Raw genomic sequence first — 22683 nt, 5'->3', positions numbered from 1 at the left:
AATGTAACATAATAGCCTAACTGGACATGTATCAAAAATCAACATAGCCAGTTTTGACTGGTCTCAACATATTTGAAGGATTAATGTGTTCTAATGGTTCTGGAAACAGAACAGCTTCCTCAGTAGTAGTGGTTCTATCTCAAGTCAGATGAGGCGAGAGGTACAGGGTGATATGGAAATGCTGCCATATGACGGTGACAAGCATTGTAGCTTTTGAGAAGAGCTGACTCTCTAGAATTATCAATCCAGGATTATTTTGCAGAATTTGTTACTGGATAACTCTTTCAATGCAGTTTGATTTAGTAACCTAATATAAACATTTTAGGCAGAAATGTTCAAGTATTTCTTATGTAGTGATATACGTTTTTTTATTTTCTTGGACACAGATATTACACGTAAAGCAGAAGCTGAGGGTCTGGCTTTCTGGAGTATGTTGTATGTACCATGTCTGTGTTTCACAAATTACTTGGGTACATGGGGTCAGTCTGAATGGAGCTGGGCATGCCCAGCTACTGCAGTACTGCTTGTGTGTTGATCTGCATATGAGCAGTGGCTAGGTGGGCATTTTTTGGAAGTCTAGAAGCCAAAATGGAATTATTGGTGTGCAAATTAAATACAAGAACAGATCTATTGTGCCAGACTGAAAATTATCCTCTAAAATGTTCTGCCTCCAATAGTAAGCATAAATGAGTGGCAAAAGGGATAAGCAGAATGAAGCAATTTTATATCATTTCATTAAAGTACACTACCAAAGTCCAGCACCAAGAAGCTCAAGTACTTCCTGTGCCAAAAGATGGTGTCTTGTATTAATATCCCTCAGTGGACAAGCTGAAACAACTGTCTGAAGTCCTTTATGGCAAAATAATTCACAGGTTTGGGAAAATCTAATATATGTAAGGCTTAATACCAAACAGAATACCTGTCACATAAGTGCTGAGGAGTAGCCTGCTCTTACATACAGTCCTGTGTCTCACAGGCAGTTTTCAGCAATGCTTGTGTTTGCAAGGTGCCACCTTGATTTTTTGTCACAAGTGAATTTTCATCCTTACTGCTTGGTGTACATAAGATGCCGTGTTAGAAACCTCACGCTGTACTGCATTCCAAGTGCAATGAGGAAACACTGTATTTCTGTCAGGACTCAGACAAGAAGTCCAGGGAAAATGTTACAAGAGTGAAGGGGAAGAAACACAATTGCTGCAGGTGACTTAAACTCAGTCACTGTCACTTTCTGACTGAAAATAGAATTTGCTTCACATTCTACATCTGTACACATAATCAATCAAGTTTTTTGTAAATTTAATGTGGAGAATGGTTAAGACACTAGAGACGTCAAGGGAACAAAGGGCCTACCATTGCTTCTAGATAACTGACTTCCTGCATCTGGAGGCCCAGGCATTAATTTACAACTTGATGGTGGCTTCCAGTATGAATATAGGCTGAACCTCACTGCAGGATTTGGTATTGAAGTATTTTAACTGGCCTGACACTGTACCTTCCCACTGCACCTCCCAATTACCATGCAAATGTAATCATTGTGGCTATCAGCAAGACTTTTCTTTCATACTGTATCATTCACCTCAGAACATTTAAGAAGCAATCAGTTAAATAAATTAATGTATTAAATCTTATCAGTCGCTGTCAGGCAAAGGATACAGTACACATTTAATAGGATAAGCAGAGCTATATCTCTTCTTCCTAAGCTGGAATCTTTTAGCTTAATCTATATTTAAGTGAGCATAAACTGTATGCTGTATCAGTAGCACTCAGTAAGTCAAACTGGCTGGCCATGAGGAAGAGAAAAAGGCTGACCTTTCTTTTACAACATTGCTGGTATCTCTATTCTGTTTCATCACTGAAATAAGATCCAGTCAAAGACCAGCATAGGTCATGTATTGGCTACCAATTAAGAAAAGCAATGAAGACTGTAAATAACTATAATATATTCTTTTCTTTTGTTTCTCTTTTCTTTAGTGAACCATGGAAAGTGAAAGAAGGTGGTAAATATGTTTTCCTTTGCAGTGTATCTTGTGCACAGTAGTTGTTATATTAGCCAAGCTATCCTCACAATGCATATTTAACTTGTGAACGTAATTTGCATGTTTATATTACGTATATGGATAGTTTCAGGGGAGCCAAGATTTATTAAAACACTGCAGTATCACTGGGTCTCTGTCATGTTCTACATCGAACCAGAAATGAGAGTTGCATTTGTGGCGTTAATGAGTGTGTACTGCAGACACCAGTTGTGCAAGCTCGCTGAGCGAACCATTTATAATTTTTGTTGTTTGGGGGCATCACTACATGTAAAAGAAGGAAAACATCATAGAAAATTACCATAATTGGACAAGAAATATACTGCACACACGAGTACAAAAGTAAACCAAAAACTTTATATTTTGAAAATATTAAATGAAGATTGTAGGGTTTTTCATGCTCCCATTTAGTGCAAATTTTAAAATATCTCACATGAATACTTAAGTTCTGATTTTTATTTACACCCAATAACATAATTTTTCAAATTGAGATTTGTTAGAAATATTGCCTGAAGGGTTCTAGCCTATTGACCCTAACATCTAAAAGGTTTTTATTGATTTTTCTGGAAGATTCTGCTCTTCCTGAACTAGTCTTTCTACAACTGAGTATAAATAAAACAGTTTTTTTTGAGTAGTTAATTGTATCTGAAGCTTACTGATATGGATACTAGAAGATCATGCTCAAAACATTTTGATTGACCTGAATGGATTATTTCAGTACAATTTGGAAAGAATGTTGAATTGTCTGTACAGTGTCCTGCTAAGGCAGTTCCTTTTCTGAATGCTGTCACAAATTTTTAAAAAAAAAAAAAAAAAAAAAAAAGGAAAGAAAAAAAAAAAAAGAAAGAGAGATAAAAGGAAAAGCCAAAGTGCTCATATGGTTTTGTGACGTACATTTGGGAAACATGGGGAAGTCAGACTTCTAGAGTATTTCTAATACAAACAAGTATACAGATTTGGACATCATGAAAATAACAGAGCAGAGAGATTCACTTTTCATCCCACTCAGATACACCTCACTGAGTAAGGCAAGTTCCTGTGTGTACAACATTGAATGTAATCTGTTTTTCCAGCTATTTATAGGTAGAAAAAAGTGCAGATTCAGGTGTAGACCAGTGTTTGGCCTTTTCCCAGGCTTCTGTGAAGACTTAGCAAATAAAAAAGTTAAAAGTTCATTAAGCAATTAATTAATTAGAAAATTAAGCATTTTCATAATAAAAAAAATAAATTAAACCAAGCCACAGAATAGTTTGGATGGTGAAATAGTACATCTGGAGCTTGAATGAATAGCTACAACAAAGGTAGGCACACTTTACATTTCAGTAGTAATAAAGAACCTGTAATATCTTGATTCTTCATTTACTATGTTATCAGAAGATAAATATAGAGTCTGAGCTTTGATGTAAATATAGACTCTCTTTCCACTGTGGTGCATTTTCTATATACTATCAGTGCCCTAAATATCTTGCACAGAACCATACAGTGGGGTATTATCTGTGGCTTTTTTCAGATATTGTGATTCTCATAACCTCATAGTTGAACAGTGGTCTGATAGGACATGTATTTCTGATGTCACTACCACCATATGCATTTATTCAATTGCATGAGTTAATATTTTGCAGTAATGAATACATTTTATACTGGCATCACTAAAGGTCCTGGTGAGGAATTTCAGAAGTGTGAATTCCTCTCATTTGTACCGCAGTAACTTAAGAGATCAGTGTTCCCATAGCAGTTACTTGAGGCTTAGTAAAGGTTCCTTTATTTTGCCTTTCACTGGAGCATATTTTCTTTATGTTGTTGGGGTGGGCAAAGGAAAACTGCATTTTTTTGTCTGGAATTAATGAGTGAGAAGACATCAGTCAGGTATCTGATATCTACCATGTTTCATTAAAAAACCTCAAATTTTATTCCAAGAAATCTTCCATATATTTAAACTTGAAATCCAAATATTTGAGGAGGTAAGCATAATTATAAATCATAACCTGATAGACTCAAACCCAATTGATTTTTCATATTCTATTTGTTGCTTATAGTATGAAGGGAAACACCTTTTTTTTGCATGTGTTACTTGCAGTTGCACTGAAATTTTTCTAATCAATGAGCTTTTTCTGAAAAAATAACATCAGTCATCACACATTGACTAGCTGTAGCAGAAAATGTGTTTGTGTTATGCATTGTACTTTTATTTCTCCAATTTAATAGGAAATTAGCAGGATGAATTCTGTCCCAAAATCTTAACAGAGTAAATAATGATACTTGATACTTCAAAAGAGGAGCTGTCTTCATGCATTAGTTTCGAGATCACTCCTTGAAGCAGTTACAACTGATGTGTGAATAGGGAGAATCAGTTTCAGCAGGGGCATGAATTACAAAGTTATGCTCATATACTGGTATTCTTGTATTACTAAAGCTTACTAACAGTTAAGGAACTTTATAACCTGAAATGTCTTGGATGACATCTTATATAAAATGTAACTATTTTTCCATATCTGAAGTTTACTTTAAAAATATGAGTACATGTTCTTCCTAAATCCTTCATTCCTTCATAAAATGTGCTTGCTTTAAATTAGTTGCTTTTTACACTGTATAAACTAGATGGATTTGAGTATTTTCAAGAAGAATCTGAAGCATTTGGTTGTTATTAGTGTGGAGATATCTGACTCACACATGCAAAACATTAAAGAAACTTGCAAATGTTCAAGAAATTTTTGTTTTGTTTTGGGGCTACACAGCACCAAACCACATCCTGTAGTACAACAGATATTTTCCCTTTTCATTTTTATTGTATAGTATTATTTCAGGTTCATAGAACAAACAAAGACAATACTCTTATTCTCTGTTCCCCATGTTTTATTATTTTTATTTAAATACAACATACTATACATTGTTCCTCAGTGATTTTTATTTCCCCTTTTTTTTTCTTAAATCCCTCCCTCTGTTTTCCTGTTACTCAGGAGTCTGTTATGCTGAGGGTGATTTAAAACAGAGCTTATGGTTGAAGATCTGTGATATTTTAGATAGTGTCTGCAGTTTGCTCCCACTACAGTGGGTATTACAGTATACCAAACACACAGGAATCATTGATTCCTTCAAGTGTTTTATTTTTATTTTGGTTAATTTTCAGAAACCACAAATAGCTCCTGACGCACTTTGGAAAAGTGATATTTCCCCATATTGGTCTTTTAGCAGCATGGTGTTTTAAGTACTACGATAATATTTATGTACAATTCATCCCCTGACCACATCATATAGGTAATTCTGTCAAAAGAGAATTTCATTTGTACCCTAAATGTTCTTTAAGTGGTCATCCAATATTGCATTCACCCAGGCCCACACTGAATGTTCACTGCGGGTGGTCCATTATGTCTTGTCAGTTTTAATTATGATTACAAATTTAAAGAGAAACTTGCCTTTATCACGGCAGTTAAGTTTTTCTGTGACCTGCAATTACATTTAAAATCTGAAATCCTTATTTCTTTTCAAAAAAAATCTCATTTGTGAAGAGAAAGCTGGAGATAAAGTACCATCAAATACAATGTCAGCTATCAGCTAAAATGTTGTCTCTCAATGAATTCCTAGTTTTAAAATAGTTGACTTTATTTAAGGACAGAAAATACAATCTGCCCATTTTGTATTTTTTTTGCTTTTTTCTTTTTTTAAATGGCTAATATTTAAATAACAGATTAAGATTGATGTGCTGGTTAAACATTGACTTAAATAAGTTATAGAAGATTCCAACAACACCAGCCTTTATACAGGTTAAACATTCTCAAAAAGACACATTAAGCAAGGCTCTCCTTTGTACCAAAATACAGTTTCCAAACAATAAAAATAAAACCAACTTTTTCACAACAAGAAATATTGAAGATAAAACTGCAGCATCAATATAATCTCATAGTTATCACTTAAAGTATTTAGAACAAAATAATATTATACTACTTTTGTTTCTTACTAAAGACACTGCAAAGACTTATTTATTTACTTAGTGGAATACAATGTGAAGACAGTGGTACAAATTGTTTGATGTACTGTTTTCTACTTATCTGCTCTAACAAAATGAATCTCAATATGGTTACATTGATGAGCTATCCAGAGCTCTCTAAAATTACAGAGTAAAGCAAAACATAAAACAAACCTTATGTACCTTTAACTGAACAAAATTCATATTATGCTTAACTTTATTATACTGCAGTTGCTCAAGTTAAGCCATGGGACTAGTAACACGTCCTAAAAATGTGCTGGATATTATGTATTTTGAGCCACCAATTGCTATGATGGATATGAAAGGCATGCTAAAGCTGGATACCAGCACAGCTTTTTAGTTGGCTCTCATATATAATATATGTGTGAGTAATAATTTCTGATAAATGCATGAGCATGATTTTGGATCCCCGTCCCTCAGTCTTTACTTAGGTATCACTCCCACTATATGCCCATGATTCTGCAAGCTGGTAACAAGGACAAACGTGCTGAATGGGTGTATTAATTAAAGAAGGAGTGCAGGACTGTGTTGCCTTATTACCTACCTTTCAGAGGCCAAATTTTACACTTGGGAATTACACAGTTAAACATTTGCAATCTTAGTGACTTTAACAGGGCTGTCCACACCTAGGTTCCAGCCCAACGCTTCCTGCAGAATACTGCACTGATTGCAATGCGTTAGAACTTAGCTCCACATTGAAATCAGAATCAGATGAATATATACACAGATGCATTGACACCAAAGTACAGATGTATCCCCTTCTCTCAATTTCAGAAAAGCAGAAAGACCCTTTGAACAAAGTATTTCTTGAAGTTTGTTCTTGAGTGCTGGTAGAGTAAAAGAAATGCTCTGCCATAGAGACACCCAATACGATAAATCCAAGCGCTGCTCATTTGGTCTTTTTGCTTAAGTGCAAGACAGTTTAGGGAAAAAATGGATTATACACATTAAAATCTGCCTTTAAAGCCTTGTCTAATACCTATTCTCAGAGTACTTCTGAGGTTTTGACATTTTAACCTATCAACCTCCAAGTGAAGTACTGAGAAAATGGGAAAGTAACAAAGAAGCAAATGAGGAAACATTTCAAATCAAAAAGATATTTAACATCCTATTAAATAAATAACTTAGAGAGAAATAAAAAGAAATGAATTTAGAACATACAAGCAAACCATACTATTCGTTTTGTTAGAACAGTTTCACACTACTTTGCTTATATTCTTTAATCCTATTCATTTTTCCACAAGGCTTCTCCAGAAATTTCATTATTTGTGCATATGACCCAAGTGCTTCCAGTAAATGCTTGTGTATCTAATTGTTCATTGGATCATTAGGCTTGACTGAGCAATTAAGGTCTTTGATATGAGTTAGTATTCCATAAATAGCATTCCCCATGAAGATCATTCAACAGATTGTCTTATGTCCCATAAGTTCTGTTGAAGAGGTAAAAAAACAATTGTTCACACTGGCAATAACTTCCATCCCATTTGATCCAGCTTTTATCTTGACTATAAGATATGACACTGAACTAAAAAAAAGTATTTCACGTGCCAGGAATGAGTACAAAACCTTCAAAGGCTTCCCCTGCTCTCTTTTCAAACAAGCAGATGTCTGCACTATTTCTTTGCACTTACTCTTCAGGATTACCAAATATTCTTGAAATAAGAGCCTTTGGTTCAACTGCATCAATAAAATAGTTCCTTTATCTAGGACATTACTACCATTGGAAGAAAGTGAGCTGAAGTATTTTTCCTTCTTGTTTTCTGCCCTCTCTTTGTGGCTCCCCTTCCATTCAAGGCCACAAACATTTGCCTTCCATTGTGCTTCCAATTTAAGGACGCGTATGTGTTATAACCATTTTCTTCTATTCTTTCCTTCAATTTGCAATCACTGTTAAACTCCTTCTGTTAAAAGAAGAAAACAAATTCAGAATAAACATAATATTTCAGAGTTGCAGCATACTGCAGGTAAATAGTTTCTAAAATTCTAAAACCATTTTGGAAGATTTCAATGTTCTGTATGTGACACCTTTTTAGGATTCCACAGTGTATTTAAAAAAAAGTTTCAGTGTGCCCAGAGCATTTAAAGCAACATCAGTTAGACTGAAAAAATGAAACAAAAAAAAAGACATAGTCAATTATTCAGTACATAATTATAGCAGAGATATGATATAATTCACTCACAGATGAAATTAAACTTCTCTGTATTAGAATATGGCAACAATATTAAATCAAATTCCCAGTCATAAACTCAAAGTATGAGGTGGCAATCTCAGAATCATTCATCATATTCCAGTTCTAACAAATATAACCATTAAATATCCTGAATGAGATTATTGATACTGTATGTTAAACAAATACGCATGACATAGGCCTACTTCTTATTTGAAGTAAGATCCTTATCCTTTACACCACACTGGACATGAAAAAGGGCTTTTTTGGTTGGGTGTAAGTCACTGTTATGCTGCTGTTACAATGGAAGTGAGGCCTGTTTACTCTGCTGACCTCAAAAGGGGCTTAGTCAAAAAAGAATAATGTACCATCCTGTATCTTATTGACTAAAGAAAGCAACTCTGCATATAGTACTATGGTTTAAGATTTTCTGTTTTTAAAGGAGAACCAGTTACCAGTTGGGTAGAAAGAATAAAAAATAGAAGCATGTAGGAGGAAATGTTGTTTGTTTGTTTTTTTTTTTCTGTTAAAAGCACTCTTACAAAGATCTTCTTCTCTATAATGAAGCCAAGAATGCTTTGTTTTCATAAAAAAATAATCCCTACATATAAAAACCTCCACTTTTATCAAGTTACTTATATTCCATTTAGAAGGCCTTCAAAAGTGCAACATTTACAACATCCTTAAATTACAACCAAAAATTAGCATTTTGTTATTTCTGTATTTCAGAAAATGTCATTTCACACCTCAGGCAGAAGCCAGTCAGAATCTGAGAGTATGATATACTAACTACATGTGGCATTTTTAATGTGTCTATTAACAAGGTAAGAAATATGTCTGAATAATAAAACAATTTTCATGGCACAGATAAGAACTTCTGGCATGTTTTATCTTTAATTATGATCAATTCCCTCAGATATTCAGCTATTAAAGACACAGAAAGTATCCACATTAATAAAAAAGGACATACAAATATTAAGATATATTTTCTATTCCTATTAATTTAAATTGGAATTTTTAAAGTAGTTAATGTTCAGTACTTTGATACAGTAACAGTTTTTGGGTCTATAATTAATGTTTTACTTAGCTGCTAGGAGCACAGAACAAGTTTATGTTTTCCTAACAAAACTGTGCATAATTAAACTCAATTTGACTTCCAACATGCTCTTTGACATTGGGAACAGTAGTTATTTGAACCACTGGTGGGGAAGACACTATCAAGAGAAGAGTCTACAAATCCACGCTTGATATTTCTGGTATTCACAAAGCTACATATAGGTCATTTAATATTTATTTACTGCAATACATCACCTCTGGCATCAAGGTATTAAGAATGCAGCTGGACATCAGTCACAGATCCAAACTGCAATAAGTTCTCTGACCTACCAGCGGCTTATTTTGTTAAAGAAACCAAATAGTGAGTCTTCTTTTGCTCCCTCAAAGTCAGTCAAATTGAACAGTATTTGATAAACATCGAGTCTTACTTGTTTTCCCAGATGCAGAATGTTACTCAGATCCAAAGTTTTATCTCTATTCTTAGATAATAAAGAGAGAACAGATGATGTTGTGATGTGGTTAAGAAGTCTTATTGGCAGGGGTCTGAATGTTAGGCCAGGACTGCTTTGCTCATGTCAAACAAATGTCAGCATAACCCTGCACCAATGTCTATTGTGCACATGCTTAAGAGTGTTTTTAAATTTTTTATTGGTTCTGTTTTTCATATCCATCTGCAGGCTGCCACAATGTAGTAATATAGGTCTAACTGCAAGTCTTGGAGGATGAGAAAAATAATAACAGAAGCATTCTTGAAATCTCTGAAGCATTATGGAATAGGTTTTGATAAGTCATTATGCTGTGATTTTATGATGTGAATATTGAAAAATTATCTCAGCTGGAATTAAAAAAAAGGCTTTCCACATTCGTATCCTCCTGTCAACACTATTTCAAATACACTATGAATTACTGAACCTTATGGCAGCAGTTTCCACCTATGGTACATGAAAGATACTTTGACTTCTTTTGTGTGTATGTGGGGTTGGGATGGACTCTCACCACACAAGCCACAGCTAACAACTTGGGTAGGAAAACTTAACTCAGGCTTTGGGACAGGCCATCAAAAATGACTAAACACTGTAAACTGAGATGTGTGAATTGAAGATGGTGATTTATGCTGACACCTTCGTATGTGTACAGAAGCATACCCATGATCAATGAGTGTAGCTTAACTGACAGATAGTAACTTTGTCAGCAACTCAGTACATGCTTATACCTCTCAATGGTGCAGGACTGAGCATTGATTGTCCTGTATTTCTGATCACTGTGGTTCTAGAAGTTAAAAACCACATTTACAGGAGTTTCAGAAACATTTCTCTATTCTGGCCTTTCCTTAATGTGGTTCTCTGACACTGTCCAGGAGTTTAGAAAGTCAGAAGTCACCTTCTGAACCAGGAGTGACTAGCTACAGTGCAGATGAGGGAGGATAGTTTATACAGCTGTATGAACTAAACCCACCTATAAAAATGTTTCCTTAAAAAAGAGGGTCAAATGACTTCAAGCTCCTTGAGTCTTAGTTGAGACTGGCATTACTTCAGTATTTTCAGCAGAGGCTTAGCTACATTGCCTAAGGATAAACCCAGTGCCAGTATCCATCCGTGACCTGCTGTCTTTAGAGCATCTATGGGTGCTCTGAACACTGAGCAATGTGATCAGCTCATAATCTTTGCAGATGACTTGAATAAGTTTACATTTCTGCGGGCTCAAACTCACTGGAACTGGAAAAAGTTGCAAAATTTTAAACCAAATCAGATATAATACCAGAACATCTGGTGTTTGTGTAATCATGTGGATGTGTGAGGGTACACTTGAGTTTAGCAGTCAGATTTATAGACCATATTGCTTCCTATTAAAAATATTTGGATAGTTACTGGGTTTTGTAGGGTTGGGGTTTTTTGTTTGCTTCCCTCCCACCCCCCCACTCCCACCCCCCCTCCCCCCAGAAAGTATCAGTAAGCCCAAACTTACATAAATGCAAATACAGTTTTCAAATGATACCCAAATTCTGCTCAGACACGAAGCTTATTCTGATAGAAAGTGCCCCTGCTTATGGCAGGGGGCCTGGAATTAGATGATCTTTAAGGTCCTTTCCAATCCAAACCATTCTATGATTCTATAATTCTATGATGTATCTGCTGATATATAAGTCCGTGCCTGTCTGTGTTGCCCACAATCCTGTTTATTAATTAATACACTCAATTTAAAGCTGGCTACTCTAGATATCTTCCCCTTCAAAGTCATAGTTTGATAATTTGGTGTGTCTGCTCCACCAGCTGAAGTTTCAAAGATTTCAGGTGCACTTTATCCCTCCAAGATTTGCTGCTAAATGTGAATGTACTGCAGAAAACCAAGGAAAACCAGCCCTAAAGATTACATTTTGTAGGATACTCTCCATTGGCCACTACTTAATAAGAAACCTGAGTGAAGCAGTAAGCATGATAAATCCCTGCAGCTGCTTTGGTATGATATGAGCTTACCAAACAACAGGGAGCTTGTGCAGACTGGGGCTGATGGTTTAGCAGAGAATGAAATTTTGATGAACAGCTCATTTCAGCTCTAATTAGTAGTATATACACAGACAAGTGGGGTTTTCAGTGGGTAAGAGATGGAACTGTGCTGTCTGCTTCAGTCCGTTTGCAAGGTAGAAAAATACTTACAGAGCCGTAGACTTTTCCTTTCTTGTTCATGGCTAAATAATAGTTGCTCTTAATGGACTTAACTGCCACAACTCCGATTTCTACAGATGTTATCTCCAATATGCCTAAAAAATAAAATTTGAGCTATTTAATCTCTTCATTAGAGGATCTTCTTGCTATAGAAATCACAGTAAACCTAAAAAATACTAAACTTATATTTGGAACCAACTGACCAACAAACTTCAGCAAAATTCTTCTCTAAACCATTGCAAGAATATATACAAGCATTGTTTCAATTAACATGTTTCCATTGCTAACCCTGCATTTTAAACCCCATAAATACTGAAACAGCTCCATTCTTCTTAGCGTAGATTTTACTAAAATTTATCAGAAGAGACATCTGAACCACAGCATTAAATTAAATCTATAGCATATGTCAATAGAATGTGATATTTCTCCCAGTCTTCAAAACCAGTGGTAAACTATTTATTCCTTGTAGGACATTTAGATAAACTAAATCTCTTGGCTGCACTGAGCTGGTAAATTCTTTTTTGGCAAGTGTGTTGACATTTTGGGATACAGTAAGACTAACCCTAACGGCCGTGTTATCTTTGTCTTTCAGATATCAGAAACATTTTGTTCTGTTTGTAATAAATATGATTAATTTTTTTTCTTTAAAACAAACTCTTTCTGGGATAGTGGATGGCTCAAGGGGCCAGTAATGGGAGACAGAGTTTTTCACCCCTACGTTTTCTGCCCAAAAGCATAGTGATCTGGGAGTGGTAGAAGTTACTACAACTTAGGTAGTGACTTCAGAGATCCCTTTTCAACTACTAATAGAGTACCTAGATGGCTATGTTGTTTCAGCATTGAGTCTTAACAGAGGATAAATATGGCTCCAACCAAACAACTTCTAAATGTTTTATCCCGGTTGTACGCCTGGCTGTAACATTTCTCCTGATACTAAAGTAGTAGTCAGAACAATAGCCCGTCTAACCCAGTGGTCACTAAGGGCCCAATGAGGAAATTACAGGAGGGGCAGAAAAGGACATCCTAGGCTGAGCCAACAAATATAGTGAATAGATCAGCTGGAATAACGCTGATGACTTGTTACCTGTTTAAAAAATAAAAGAATTTGGAGTGATTTCCTCCTAAACATATTCTATACTTTTTGTCTGAGCAGAGTAGTACTGAAAAATCCATATGTTTTTTCATTTACTTAAAAATTCCTTATGGTAACTACACATCAAGTGAAGCCAACAGTGTCACTTGGGATTCAGTGCTTTTTCTGTAAATGCTGATATTGTGTCCCTGAAAAATGAACGCATTCTGTTCAGCCTGCAGAACCATGTGGACTTCAGTGTGCAGAGACATGAGGAGGAAGTTTTTTCACTGTATTTTTTTTTTTAAATGGCTGCTTTGTATGTGGTACAAAAGCCATTCTGTATGGCCATTGAACTGGTCTGTGCAGTTCAGGAGTGTGGCTGTCATTTATTCTGTGACTGGAAGTAGAGGCTTTGATGTTACCTGGGCAGCAACTGTGAATCAAGCATGAAAAAGTAATAGCTGTTTTTTATTCAGAAGTAAACATTATGTAGTTTATGGATGTGAAGAAGAGGGAGAACATCAAACTAGGCAGTTTAACATGAATGACCTCCTTCTATTGTCAAGAAAGGAGAGGTGGCCTTTCCTGGATGCATTTTTCAATATATTTAAAATTCTGTATTTATATATGAAGTACTTGATATGAAGATATATAAATTCCAATGCAAGAACCAGAGGCTCTGGGTTTACTTAGCAAGAAACATTAGCTTGGCCACAGTCACCAGGTCTATAGTACTTGCATATGAGAAAGACTTCAGTGAGAACGTCAAGAGAAACAACAGTAGGTCTAGGATGTAGTAAGCCCTTCAGAAAATGGACCATATTAAACCAGACATAATATTTAAAAAAATTTCCTTGTCCAAACCTATGAAAAGATGCAAGTGGAGGATTATTTTGTTTAAATACTCATATGAAAATGCAAATATAAATGTTGATAGACAAAAATGATGATGTAGTATTAAAAAAAAATCAACTGATAAAGCCTTCTGCTGTAAGATTTTTATGGTAAGAGTCTTAATTGCAGCATGAAAAATCATTATTGCTAAGGATGCAGTTGCACATATAAACTAAAAACTTCACCTACACTGTCAAAGATCTGAATTGCCCCTGAGCTTCTTAGAGCCGTTTGAAAACAGTTCTGCATGAATTGCCCCTCAGGCCTGAAACCCAGACTTGAACAAACAGAGTGAATGCACAGTTCTGTACAGCACTGCAAGTCTGCTACCTGTGAGGGAGTAAAAACAGCAGTTCCCAAATCAGCTCACTCTGCCATCAGTAGTATCCAACTCCGTAGCAGCAAAGGTCCCTCTAATAGCTGGAGCTGTCTAACTACTGCAAAGCAGAAAAGTTATGGCTATTTATTTAAATGAAAACTCTAAGCACAATTTCCATTATTTAATTATATGTAACGTTAGCTTGAGAATTAACACAAGGTGCTTAGGTGTAAACAAGAGGATACAACTTAGGGGAACTGTCATCTAGGAAGACCCAGAAAGAGTCAGTTAAGGCCAACGATCTACTTCTAGGGCTAACTTGTCTACTGTTGCAATGCAGACATATATCACTTTCCGTATGTGAAATTAAGAGAATTATACTCTCTAATCTCAATAGAAGTTGTGAGGGCTCCCTAATTAAGTCTTGATGGTCATCTTATATATACCACTGTCATGCCATTGATACAAGCAGATCAATGAGTCCAATCCAGCCAAGGCCTATTATACTTGGATTACTCTTGCACAGCTGCTCATTTTCACAGCAAAGAAAAGCCAGTTTCTTTCTTGCTTTTCTGTGAAAGCATTAATACAGAGCAGTGGACTTTAATACTCCTTTCCCATGGGACATCTCTTCAAGTATTTGTGCTCAAAACCAAACAGAATTAAGCGGAGAACCTTAGGCTATGTGGATGACGAGCTACTAAAAGGTAAGAATGTGGTGCAAACACTGCTACAATGCCCATTTCCTTTTACAGAGTGATGTGTATTTTGTATTTTCCATGCCAAAAAGTGATGAGAAGAATTTAGTTAATTCTTTCTACAGAAATTAATTGCTGTAATCCAAATGTGGCACCACTAAAACTAGGCTGGGTCCCTTTCTAACAGCAGCAGGAACAAAAAAACCACCACCACCACTAAAAGAAAAAAGATACTGGCATAACATGTGCCATCATTACTTTTTATGTTGAAATGGATTAAACTGAATTACATTTTGTCACATTTTCCTTGTAACAAAACACTGTATTAGACCATTTCAGCTATGGTTCAACATTTCAAAACCATGACTATTACACTTGCAGCTGAAAGAGAACAGTGCTTAAATAAGAAACTTGTTCTGAATTAACCCGTTTTAAGTGTCTTGCACTTGAATGATGGAGATACACTGCTCTTCAGTTCAGTACTTAAGTTAAAGCCATGGAAGTATATGAATGTATACTAATTAATGAAAATATAGTATTTTTTTCTGGTAAAATTTGTTTGCAATCATACTCCATTATATCCCAAATACATACTTACTCCATTATATCCCCAGTGGGAGAGCTGAAAGGAGGTCATGAGGAGAAATGTTACTACATTTACATTATATCCACAGTAACTGGCTTGATTATACTTAGTTACACTATTTAACTGGAGCCAAATGTAGCTGAATTCTTGAGAACTATTATCAGGTTGATCTCATCACCAACGATCCTGGATTTATTCTTACTGAGTGTGCTTTGTGTATTTGGAAGTTGAAAAATTATAGTCTTCAGTGACAATTTTGCATATTCTAACTTTTGCAGTATTTTGGGAGGAGAAGGGGAAATTTTAATGGACGTTTTTCCTTACAAATTAATTTAATACATGATCTATTACCCCTTGGGTAACAGGGACCTGATTTGGTATTTATCTACCCTGCTACTCCCTGTATACCCTTTATCTACCCTGCTACTCCCTGTATACCCCAGAGACTTCACTGGAGTTACATGCTAGTTAAAGCACAGAACTAGCTTTTGTCTAGATTGCAAATTATTTAGTATTATTTACAGATTTTCTCAGGAGAAGATTGTTACAGGAGTTTTATAGAAATCTACTGAAGGCAATAGGAATCTTTTCATAGGTCTCAGTGATGTAGACACAAATTTCAAATGTCAGCATGAAAGCACCAACTCATCTGAGTTGGACCTACAAGCAGAAGTCATAAGGATTTTTCAGAACTTTGAAATAGACTGGATGTAAATCAAATGCCTTGGATGTAAGGGTGAAAATATGTATTTGATTATTAAGTCATTATTAAATTAAGAAGAAACATATAAAAATATAACTGACATTTACATTATGAAGGTTAAAACTGTAGCGTTTTTCTCACCTAATGAAATTGACTTCTTTGAGGGCACAAAAATTTTTGCATTTTCCTCAAGGTTTATGTAGTAGAGTCACAGGCTCTGATTGGACTTATATACTACTGCAATAAAAAAATATAATTTCCATGGGCTCTCAAGATCAATTTGACACAATTTCATATTCTTCAAGAGCTGCAGGATTGGAGGTATGAGCCTATGTGTAGTCACAGCCTATACGGCTGAAAGGATGCCACATCACTGTGGATACTCCACTGGACTTAATTAGGAAAGATATTCTTGATGGATGGTTGTTCTCAGACACCTTCAAAACCTGAGATTCTATAACCCCCTGGTAGCCTATTCTACCATTTACGTTAGAAAATGTTTTTATTGTCCAATTTAAATGGCCTTGTAATTTGAGCCCATTAATTCTTGTTTAAACTGTAAACTAACATGAAAGAGATGGTTTTTAATTTGCAGTAACCTTTTACATATTCAGAAATTATTATTAAACCTACATATCTACCTACCAGCTTTCACTGTCTAAACAAGCCCAGCTTTAAAATGCTTTCCTTAAAGCTTTCAGGTTTTCTAGACCTTTGAACATGCCCGTTGCTTGTGCCCACAGCATGGCCATAGTACTTTAATGAAGCCTTACCAGTGTTGATACCTGAAGGAACATTTCATATTTCCTGCAAAGGATATATGCATACTCATACATTTATGCATAATTCCTCATTTTTTACAGTAATATGCTAACAGTGATTCTTGTTTGATTTGTCATCCACCACACTCGGATACACAGAAGGAATGTAAGCAACTATTTCTCATTCTATAGTTGTGAATTTGATTACTCCTAATTAAATGTTGTACTTTGCATGTGTCTCAGTTGTGGCCTTTTTGTTTGATAATTTCTCCAATTTGTCAGTGTTTTGAGTTCTTATTCAGTCCTCCAAAATACTTTCAACTATTCCAAGTTTCATATTGCCTGCAACTTCTATAATCCTAGTTTCAATTCCTTCATTCAAGTTCTTAATTACTTTTTACTAGGAGATATGTTGAAGAGACTCTTGTGTAAATTGATGCCTCTGTTCAGATTGGCAGTGAACAACTGCTCATTCCGGAGTACGGCTTTCCACACTGTAAGGCTTTCACTTAGATTTTGCTTGCTGATCTTGGTTAAAAGAATATCATTAGGGACATTAAGTTTCAAAAATCTTTCCCAAATTTATGGTATCTGCTGCTTCTTTCCTATGCATGAAGATTTTTATCTCACCACAGATGAAATTTAGGTTGGTTTGGTATTGTTTTTATTTCATTAATTCTTTAATTAATTGGGTTTGGCTGTTAATTTACTAGGTGCTTATAAACATTTATTTAAAAATTACTTTTGCTGTATTTTTTCTTAGGATATGCTGACTTGTCTCTAGGTCTTTTTCCCTCCTTTTTTAAAGACAGGTATTACATTTACTACATCCTCAGTTATCTGGGGAGTTGTTTTTTTCCTTGATTTCAGAATTATTCTCTAGAGGCTTGGCCAACCTACTGAGTACAGCAAGTAAATTTTATCAAGTAAAAAACAGATAAATCATCCAACTCATTTTCATTTTGTTCTTTTTCTATTCCAACTGATGAAGACCGAAACAAACAAGGCATTTCAACTTACTTCCTTGTATGTATCTTTTATCTGATTTTATACTATTGCTTGGGCTCAGCCATTTCCAAGCATTAAACTTTTCACTCCAAGAGAATGTGTAAAGTAAATAACTTCCATGTTATAATGTGACTTGTAATTAGGTTTGATAATAAGCACTACAAATCATTAATATTATTGGGGGGAAAATTCTTGTTAGTAGTTACTCATTTCTGGCTTTGTGCTTTTTAGGAACTTGGAAAGGAAACTAAAATAATTAAAAGAAAAAAATATGCTGTGGCCTCCATTATGGTTTTAAAGCAGATAGCACACTATTATTTTACAGCCATAACTCTGTAAACTTCAACAATTATAACTAATCCCCTTTGACCACATCCACTGTAAAAGCATAGCTTTCAATACCCAAACCATTTCCAACTCATTATAATTAGAAACATTTCAAATATCGACTTGAAACGTGCCCTGTAGCTATGCATGTGCTCCCTTTACAGGTCCCGAAGGCTAGAAACATATTCCCAATAGAAACCAAATATATTTAACTTAAATAAACTATTTTTATAGATTATAAAAGTCATCATTATATAAATGACAAGGCAACAGAAAGCTGACTGGCTGTCTTGCTCTGCACAGGGTGGCTATAAAAAACAAAAGTGAAAAGTGGCACTTTCATAATTCTGTATGGTAATTCCAAATGTCCCGTGTTTTTATAAAAATGCTGGTAATATGAAGCAAAACATTTACAAAACATCCTAGAATGTGAGTGATTTGTTAGGAAAGCAATTTGTTAGGAAAGACAGCTTGACAGAGTACCAAATGTATTATCAAGGCAGTACTGCAATGGATCCAAATATAACCTGCAATGAGGATCACTTGATTCTGGAACCAAATTCAACTACTTTGCAGTGTGAGACAGTGGCCATTTTTCTGTAGCTGATCCTGTTTGTGTAATAAATTCTTAAAATGCACTTTAAATGTCTGTAACCCTAGTTGCAGTCCTCTTAATGTAGAGGAACAGGACCACCTTGTATCTTCCTCCCCCTTTCAAAGATTATCCCATATATGTGGCGATCCACAGACAGCCCCCCCCTTGCTTGCATTTTCTTCTGTCTACAGAAATACCACAGATGAAGAGTGAGTTCATCTGGATGGAATGTGAAGATGACTGATGGCTGCCAAAACTTCCCAGTTTCCCAAATGGTGACAAGAAGCTGCTGGGCCTGTGACAGCAGCTGCTGCTCTTGGTGGGTAACTGGACAGGACGAAACTTGGTAACATTCCTCTTTTCAGAACTTTGGTTTGTGCACCCTGCAGGGAGCTTCTCTGAAGGGGTACCTTTGACTAACGTTGGCTTGAGTCAGATAAAGTTGGTGATAAGGCATAATGTTAAAGATTTCATAGTTCAAAAGTTTGCTTTTAGAAGGTGGTTTAAAAAAGGGTGGTTTAAAGAAATGAGAAGACTGGTTGGATGTGGTCATGAAAGAGTGAAGTACTAAGCAATATGAGGCCACTGACCCTGTTTCTACTCTGTTGCACCATTTACATCTGCACAAACTAAGCTGAAAACATTCCCAAATGAGAAGTTATACAGTTATTCCTATCTCTTATTTGTCTTGCATAAGAATTATTGACAACAGAAAGAGGAAGATGGTGGAGTAGAAGATAAAATAAACCTAGGAAACTGAAGATGGGCTAAGCAAGATGTGCCTTTAGAAGCTTTATAATGAAGCAAAGTAGTTCCATTAAAATGTAATCTTACAGGCTTTGCAGTTGCCTTTGGAAGGCATTTTAAGATAGAAATCTCACAACCCATGATACCACAGTTATGGGCAGAAACCTCAAATAATGACCAAGGTGAACCATAACCTCAGCTGTCACTCAGAACTAAAACTTTATTTGAAGTTAAAATCCATTTTGTGCTTGTTATTATTATTTTCTGAGACCTCTACCCTTCCTGCTCTAAATCAGAAGTGAAAGTACTGAAAGACCACAGAACAAGCTGCTAATGTGTCATATTTAAACTATAGCCAAAATGTGAATGTCCCACGAGCTTTCCAGTCCAAATTCCCTCATCTGATGCATTTGGATAAGATGTACCTTATACATGTATCCAAACTTCTTGAAGACTGTGGGAACAGTATCTCTAAGCCCTCCTGCATTAGCACAATATTAGCGTAAGGTGTGAAGTCTCTATGGTGCATAAAGACCATGTAAAAGATTAGTTATTCAATAATTTTCTCAGAACCACAAGGGGATTTAAGGAAACTAAACCACTTCTCTTCCCTTTTCTACTGCTTTTATGTCTTTAATTCCAGAGCAGAGCGAGGACCACTCAACCAGTGATTCTCTGTAGACCAAGTAAATGGGAGGGTGGCATAGCATGGCAAGAAAGGACCTCTTTAGTGATGCAGTAGTGAGAGCTGTTGGTTAGCAAAGGAGATGTTTAAGTTTACTTACAAGAATGGCAGGAATCAATTTAGCTAGTATATGTCCTGACATGTAACAGAAACAAATAATTCATAAGCACAGTTAGCCTATGTTTTCCCCTCTTGTCAGTGAAAAGAGGCGACTCCAAAAAACAATTCCAAACACCAGCACTCCTGTTAAATGTCCACAGTTAGACAGGTTAAACTTCAGTAAAGGAAATGCAGGAAGTGACTTCGAGGACACATCTATGCTGCCAGTTAATATGAGTTCAGAGCTGTCCTCAAGGGCACCTGGTCCATCACTTTCATCACCAGCATGCAAGTATGCCACCAGATTTAGCCAAAGTCCTTGCAGGAGGGAAGATATCACATTTGCTTCCTTCACATGGATTTAATTCACGTTGTGGAGGTGGAATGGCTACAGACAGAGCCAGCTGTACTGAGCTCTATTAATCAAAACCCAGATTTTTTGAGCTCCATGCTTGGGCCAAGATGGGAAGATGTATAGACAGCAACATGAATGTTGATGGAAAATATGAGGGTCTGAACACCTCTGCATGCTTGACCCCAACATTGCAAGATTTGATAACTTGTAAACCGGACAGAGACAGTGTCAGAATTCATTATCAGATCTGTTTCTGGGATGAAGAGAAAAAAAGAAAAGCACTACTCCCCGTCCCTACCTCAGTATATATGGTTAGATGTATGGTTGTAGTTATCTGATTTGCTAGATCTCTTGACAAAGGCGGCAGCTTAAGGAGTCTCCTTAAATTCCATTCCCCCAGGTATTTTTTTCTGCCTCTGTGCTGAAGTTCACCAACCCTTCAAATATAACTGTTTGTGGAGCAGCCCTATAAACAAAATCATTGGAAGGATCTGGCTTAAAAATAACTCTCAATAGAAAATAAATCAACCTATACCCCTAAGGATTAAACAATCCAAGTTTTTTAAGTCATTGTGAGTAGTATATGTTTTCTAGACCTCCTATTGCTCTCCTTCTGGTCTCTTTCCAATTGGCTAATTTTTTTTTGAAGTGAGATGCCCAAGACTGGACTGACGTTCTAACTAAGGCCTGATGGGTACTGAATTGAGCAAAAAGATTACTTCACATGTTTATAAGGAATCTTGGATCACAATCCAAATCCTAATTGAAACTTGGCAGTCCATACATGTTTCCATTTAGCAGACAGGACCAGGCACTCAGGATTTCTGTCAAATCTTAAATTTCTAGGTCTCCACAGAAATACACAGGAGAATAGAAAGCTTATAACAGACTAGTACAACTCAGTAAATTTTCTAAGAGTTGTGTGGAGCTGCCTATTTCAATCTGGGTGGAATGCCAAGTTATCTTCCACACTCATGATCATTATGTTTTCCTCCTGCATTTTACCATTTGTATAAATTTCAATATGAATAATTGCAAATTGTAAGAAACTGAATGGAGTTAAAGCTGTTCACTTATTGCCCATCCTAACACACAAGGAAGGGACAATGCAAAAGAAACAGTCAAAGTGCATGGTGACTGCCAGGAGAAGTAGCTGTCCATCACCTGCAATATCAGGAAAGGCAGGTCTTCATTGCTCAGGCAGTCAGCTGCCGTTCAGTCAGGAGCTTCTAGCAGATACAGTAAATATATTTACAAATAGGGCACAAATTATAATTAAATCAAGCCAGTCCTACTCAAGTGCTGACAGCTATGAGCAGACAGAAGTGAGCCTGGGTGCTAAGGCAGTGTATAAACAGATGAAAAAAGGTATCCCTATGAAATGTATGGAAGTTGTGAGACTTACAAAACTCAGTGTGCTGCAGATGGCCTCTGCTACTTGTCTGTCAACAATCTTTATCCAAATGACAGGTTTGTTGCCTCCTACTGAGACTGATACATACTGTAGCTGTTCATGTGAAGGCTGCTCAGCTGCACATCAAAATGAGACAATTTATTTCAACAGTTATGTTTAATTTTGGGCCTCATTTGTTCTTATTATGGATCTCAACCTGACTCCCCATTGTGTAAGACAACAAGACTGGAAAAATATAGTTTCTCATTTGCTAGTTTCAAGTACTTATCTTCTTGTGGAAGGTGGGAGACAGAAGGAAACTCACTGTGTAACTGTACCACAAAGATTAGCAATGTGCATTGCACTGTCTGTGGCAAGTAGGATCTTTTCCTAAACCTGTACGGGCATAATGACCTAGTAATGGGGTAGAACAGAAAAATCACAAAGTTCTACAGGCTTTTTTTTAAGAGACCATGACCAGATACAGATAACAGCATCCCACTACTGCTGTGTTTCTCTGAAAAAAAAAAAAA

General features: G+C 36.0%; 1 protein-coding gene across 1 annotated transcript in view; it reads right to left on the bottom strand.

The window, feature by feature from the left end:
- Window positions 1–4858: 4858 nt before the first annotated feature.
- Window positions 4859–22683, bottom strand: part of FGF10 (fibroblast growth factor 10) — a 67871-nt gene continuing 50046 nt past the window's right edge. Inside the window, exons 2-3 of the mRNA XM_037374495.1 lie at window positions 11897–12000; window positions 4859–7919 (exon numbers count right to left, since the gene is read on the bottom strand). Of these exons, the coding sequence (XP_037230392.1) occupies window positions 7722–7919; window positions 11897–12000 (302 nt within the window). The 3' untranslated portion in view covers window positions 4859–7721. The remainder of the gene's footprint in view (window positions 7920–11896; window positions 12001–22683) is intronic.

The sequence above is a fragment of the Falco rusticolus genome, chromosome Z, assembly GCF_015220075.1.
Source record: "Falco rusticolus isolate bFalRus1 chromosome Z, bFalRus1.pri, whole genome shotgun sequence".
In the NCBI taxonomy this organism is placed as follows: Eukaryota; Metazoa; Chordata; class Aves; order Falconiformes; family Falconidae; genus Falco; species Falco rusticolus.
This window is presented reverse-complemented; position numbering and strand designations above follow the sequence as displayed.